Source organism: Rhipicephalus microplus, chromosome 5 (assembly GCF_043290135.1).
Source record: "Rhipicephalus microplus isolate Deutch F79 chromosome 5, USDA_Rmic, whole genome shotgun sequence".
Lineage (NCBI taxonomy): Eukaryota > Metazoa > Arthropoda > Arachnida > Ixodida > Ixodidae > Rhipicephalus > Rhipicephalus microplus.
In genome coordinates this window covers 37,294,513-37,300,519 of record NC_134704.1, presented here as the reverse complement: position 1 = coordinate 37,300,519, position 6,007 = coordinate 37,294,513, and the positions used below count along the sequence as shown (strand labels likewise).

Sequence of the window (6,007 nt, the reverse complement as noted above, 5' to 3'; positions counted from 1 at the left end):
TTGAATTACTTTTCCTCTCCGACAACACCCTTTCTTTCTCTTCAAATGGCAACACCGTTGTGGTCGTCAAGCATGCATGGTATGGTGTTCGTTTCCCGACAGTCACTCGAGCTTTTATTTCGGCTTTGGATTATCATTTTATTAATGCCCGCCTCGACTTAAAACTTAATTATCATTTTTCATCCTCCCGTCTTTATCACCTCTTCAAAGTATACTATAATTATTGCCCCTTCTTTTTTATTTATTTCTTTACGCGTCCGAGCCTAAGGGTGTGTAAGTTTGTATTAATCGAGTCCAGATAAGGGACGACTCGCAGGAAGTTCTCGTTTCGGCCCGACCTTGCTTCCCGTTAATGATTCGCAATCTACTTCTGGAGGCCCCGTGCGAGCTCGGCAATAAATAAACGGCTACACGCATTCATAATGAGCGTCGCCAGTCTCGTTTCATTCGAAGAGTTCTCGACTTGCATATACGCGCAAGTTTGCAAACAAGCCATAGCCCGCAGCTGTCCATGGCCAATCGGGATATATATAGCTGGCACGGGTGAGCATGTGTGTGCGCACAGTCGGGTTCAGTCAACAGCCTGCAGTGCCGTTGTTACAGAGTTATAAGCTAGTATTTTATTGTAATTTTTTTCTTCTCGTGTTCTTTATTTTTACTTGAAGCAGTTCGGTGCAGCGCACTTTAATTCGCGCACAGTAGTATAAGTGATTGATTGATTGATATGTAGGGTTTAACGTCCCAAAACCACTATATGATTATGAGAGACGCCGTAGTGGAGGGCTCTGGAAATTTAGACCACCTGGGGTTCTTTAAGCAGTAGTATAAGTGAAAGCTGGACTAGTTAGTATACTAGTTTTCCGCCGCGGTGCACGGAGCCGGTTACGGTGATCGGCTGCCGAACGGAAGGTCGCGGGTTCGACTCCGGCTGCGGCGGTCGCATTTGTATCGAAGCGAAATGCTGGAGGCAAGTAATGTGATATGACAGTGCATGTTAACGAACACCGGACAGTCAAACTTTCTCACATCGTGGTGTCGGGATGTAAAACCCCAGATATTATTAATAGTATTGGTTGGTAATAGTTATCGGAACACCTTATAAACAGTGCAAAAACGACACCGGCAAAAAGAAGATAGAAAGACACACCTCGGCGCTGTCCGCATTCCGTTTCTGCGCTTGTTTCCAAGGCGTTCAAGAGAAATGCGCGCAAAGTTGCTTTAACTACACCAGCTGTTTGCGTTTAAACAATCAATATTGAGTCTAAAGCCGGGTTTCTGATAGCGCATTAATGTTTTGTTAAGTTCCTCCAGTATATGCGTGGTCAGGGTTCTCCATATATGGCTGAACCTAACGGCACCGCAACTTTTCACTCTATGTCAGGTTCGCATCGTTCATGCAGGGCTTTCATATTTGAAAGATAAATCCTTGTAACGGGAAAAAAAAAACTTTCGATACAGTGGTCGATTACAGCCGAGAATAAACACAGACACCATTAATCTGTGTGAGACAATTGTGTCAGCTGTTTTCCGTTGTAACATTTTCTTTCTTTCTTTTTTTGCTGGTTAATTAAGTACAGCGCATATTAAAATAATTAAAAATTCGTCTTCCTCATATTACGTTTCCACGAGAGTGATGTCGGAATCCTTGCTGAAATTTGTCGGCAAGTTCAAGATTTTCGACCGAGAATTAGTGGCAGAAACATATTTCTGTCTGGGTAAAATCACTTACATGAAGCTCGGCAAAGGTGCTTGACGTCACAGAAATTAGTGAATACAAGTGCATCGGGGGTCCTAGGCAAATATTATGTGGATTGGAGAGCGAGGGCTGTGGGCGGACCTTACAATTACTTTTAGACCATTTTAGACCGACGAAGCAAGCGGGGGGCAGGGGGGATTTTTAAACCCCCTGCCAGAAAATTTTCAATTTCACTTTGATATATATACACGCACATACAATCGCACGCATGAACATAAATTTCTGGCCCCGCTCCTGAGCTGTGCCTGTCCTTAGGGGAAACGTCGTTCCTGGCATTGAAGGAAGCGCGAATTTAAGTTGACTTTCCTGCAGTATGCAGCTTCCCATCCAACGGACCACTTAATAAAAGCACCGTATGCTGCAAAGGTCAGAAAAGGGACAAAAAAGCCCGTTCCAGCTGCGAAAATAAGGCTAAAGCTTATTATTTGTCAGTGTGATTTGGATATACCTTTTGGTGCGAAATACGAAACAGTGATTTTGGCGCGTAAAGTGCGCCCCTTCGGAAATGTTGCGCGTATTGTATACGGTATGATCGAACATGACGAAGAGATCCGTGCTCATAAATAGATGAATACATCTGGCGACGGCTGGCACGCAGAACTCGCGTATATACGTCGAGGAGGAAACGCACGTAGCGCGTTACTGTTTATTATTAAGCAGATGACGATGCTTCGAAAGCACCTTGAAACAAAGAGAAAATGAAGAAGTAAGTGTGGCGTCCCAACTGTCTCACTCGATGGACCCCAGATGTTAATATCGGAAACATTTCGACCCTGCGTGTTCAGGGAGGTGCCCATACTGTGTGGAAGGTTTGTCGGACGTCTCTTACATGGTGTGGGCATGTCGGCTAACACCGAACCTTCCCCCACGCCCCTACCCCATCCCCACCCAGGGGACTGAGAGGCGGCCCTGCTCGACTGCTCGGACCTTGCCAGCCAAAAGGCCCTGGTCCAGCGCGCCCGGGCAGCGGCTAATGCCAATGGGCACCTGCAGAGAGGAGCTCACCTAGTCATGGCCCCCAACCGTTGTTGTTAGTGGTTCATGAGGAAAAGGAAGAAGGCACCTAATTTCTGTCTGCCTACAGGCGACACGGCGCAGTGCCTTTGGGGTGGGGTAGAGGGGGATGAAAGAGGATAGGAGAAATAGTGTGTGGTGTGTAGGAGGGATGTCCGGTCCGCTTCAGCGCAGGCAGCAGGCCGTCGGCAAGGGCAAGGGCAGCAGGGCTCCTGGGGTCAGCGGTAGGCAGCAATTCCTGACCTCCACAAACTCCGCCAGGCTGCGGAGTGCTGCTGGATGTGGATGAGACGGGAACAGCAGGTTTTCCAGGGTGGAGACGGGCAGACCCTGTCTCCTGTAGGCCGCGTAGGCCCTCAAGCGTTCCTGTGCTAAGCCAGGGCAGGCACAGAGGAGGTGTTCGATGGTCTCTGGGTCTCCGCAACGACTGCAGGCCGGGGAGGGGCAGAGTCCCTTGGCGTGGCGGCGGGCCGCCGTCCACACGCAGCCAGTCCGCAGTCGCAACAGGGAGGCCCGTTCTCTCCTGGTGAGGCCCGTCTCTGGGAGAGGCTTTGGTCCTCGCCCGCTGGCCACCCTCGGGTCTGGGTGGACTGTGATGAGGAGCCTCTTGAGACGGGCCTGTGAATAGTCCCTGGCCGCCACGGCACAGGAGTAGGGAGTACCAGGCTGGTGGGCAGCCTTGGCGAGGGTGTCCGCCTTCTTGTTTCCAGCGATGCCCACGTGGGAGGGCAGCCAGTGGAAGGAGACGGACACCCCGGTGTCGGTGAGGGCGCGAACCTTGGCTCTCAGGAGGCAGGCCGTCAGTCCGGCACGGCGGGAGTTGGCCAGGGTCTGCAGGGCCGCCTTGCTGTCGCATAGAACCGCGGCCGGCTGAAGGGGGATGTCCTCAGCCAGCAGGTCTACTGCGAGATGCAGTCCAGCCAGTTCCGCAGCCGTGGAGCTCGCCAGGAAGGGAAGCCTGCACTGCCGGCTGTTGGTTCTGGACGGGATTACGCATGCGGCCGCTGCGGTCCCGTCTGGCATCACAGATCCGTCGGTGAACACCTGCAGCCGTCCCTTCAGTTGTTCCTGGAGCTTGCAGAAGGCCGCCTGTTGCAGTGCGGCCGCAGGCGTTCGTCGCTTGGTTGCCCCTTCCAAGCAGAGGTGGACCTCTGGTGGCTGGTGGTGAGGCGGTGGAGAGGCAACCGGAACTGGCGGATCTGGGACCATTTGGTGGTACAGCAGGCAGAGGCCTCCCATCCGTGATCCTGGCTGGCTGCGGAGACGCTCCAGGAGGGCCCTGCCGTCGGTGGCGCGGTGAAGGCGGTCAATGTGGCCCAGCGCTCGTTGCAGCATACGTAACGACAGGGGCCACTCTCCTGCCTCTGCGAGAGTTGCTGCCACCGGCGAGCTTTTGGGAAGCCCCAGGATGGCCCTCAGTGCACCCCTGTGGAGTCCCTCCAGCAGGCATCTCCTGGTCGGTGTCAGGCTCACCAGCGGGAAGGCGTACAGGAGGACCGAGGACGCCGCAGCCTGGTTGAGCCGGAGGGCCCACTTGGTGGAGCAGCCACGGCCACGCAGCTGCAGCCTGCTGATGGCGCCCTGGACGCGCCGCACCTTGGTGGCAGCAGCCTTGGCAGCCGGGATCCAGGTGAGTCGGTGGTCGATGGTGAGGCCTAGGTACTTCACCACCAACCTCCAAGGCAGGCTGCGATTGCCAATCCTCAGCCGTCTCACGTAGGTGCGTGCTGCCGCCAGCGGGTGAATCAGCAGGGCCTCGGTCTTTGTGGCAGAGACCTTGAGCCCGATGCCTCCGAGGTAGGCTACCACTGCATCGAGGACCGCCTGCAGTGATCTCCTGATGGCGGGGATGGACCGCCTTGGTCCCCGGACCCAGAGTGCCACGTCATCTGCGTAGATAGAGCAGCGGGCCGGGAACCTGGTGTCTGTTGGGAGGGACGCCGGAAGTCCTGCCAGTGCGATGTTGAAGAGGAAGGGGCTCAGTACTGAACCCTGTGGGACACCAGCAGTGATGGCCCTGGGTTGGCTGGTTGCCCCTCCAACGCGGACGCGGAAGGTCCTCCCGGACAGGAAGGCGGTCACGAAGCCTCGGAAGCTACCGCTGACGCCGAGGCGGTCCAGGGCCGCCTCGACCGCGACGTGTGGGAGTCCGTCGAAGGCGCTCTCCACGTCCAGCAGCAGCAGCATGGCCACGTCCCCGCTGCTCCTGGCGTCCTCGAGGGTAGCGACGACGTCCGAGATGGAATCTGCCGTGCACCGGTGCCGCCTGAAGCCCGTCTGCTGCTCCGGGAAGAAGCCCAGGTGGTCGGCAATCCACTCCAGTCTCTCCAGAGCCACCCTCTCCATCACCTTGCAGGGCGCAGAGGTGAGAGACACTGGCCGGTATGAGGAGAAAGCCGTGGCCTTCCTCCGGGGCTTCAGGATTGGCGCCACCACCGCAGTTTGCCAGGACTCGGGTAAGGCTCCGGTGCACCAGATGTCATTGTAGTAGTCTAGGAGTCGTTGACGGCCACCTCCATCCAGGTTGCGGAGCATTTGGAAGGTGATGCCGTCGGCCCCTGGAGCACTTCGTCGCTTGGTCCTCTCGAGGGCTGCCACCAGCTCATGTATCGCTATGGGCTCTTCGCACAGCTCCCGCACCTGCGCGGACACCCATCTGGGATGGTGACAAGAGGTAGGGCAAGGGAGGGCAGCAGGCGGTGGTGCAGCAGGCAGTGGGGCTCTATCTCTGGCAGCAAACTGGTCAGCCAGCCGTTCTGCCAGGTTCGCAGCCGTGGTCGACAGGTGAACAGCCAGGGACAGTCCCTGGTTCAAGGCCCGGGGCGCCATCAGCAGGCACTTCAGCAGGCGCCAGGCCTTCGTCCCATCCCGTGAGCTGTTGATCGAGGCGCACACGCCCTGCCAGCCCTGGTTCCGGCGCCTGCGTGCGTGGCGTCTGCAGACGGCATCGATTCGCCGGAAGACCGTCCAGAGCTCCGGTTGGCGTTTGTTCAGGGCTTGCCGCTCTGCACGCCCCCAACCGGGTAGCCTGCACATTTTACCTCAACAGAGTATCTTCTCCTCAACAACGCCGTATGGCGAATGGGGAGTGGGGGAGAGAGAGTCAGGGATGTGAGAAGGGAGGGAAGGGAGAGTAAAGATGACGTTGTTTGGCCGAAGATCACATGGTTTGGGGGGGGGGGGGTATTTGGTATGTTCGCAATAAAATAATTGGAAGACGAAGACTGAAAACAGAGG

General features: G+C 55.7%; 1 protein-coding gene across 1 annotated transcript; it reads right to left on the bottom strand.

The window, feature by feature from the left end:
* Positions 1–2,935: 2,935 nt before the first annotated feature.
* On the bottom strand, positions 2,936–5,806 carry LOC142817471 (uncharacterized). Its single transcript, XM_075894484.1, has one exon. It carries the CDS (start codon positions 5,804–5,806, stop codon positions 2,936–2,938), a length of 2,871 nt encoding a protein of 956 aa, XP_075750599.1.
* Positions 5,807–6,007: the final 201 nt, after the last annotated feature.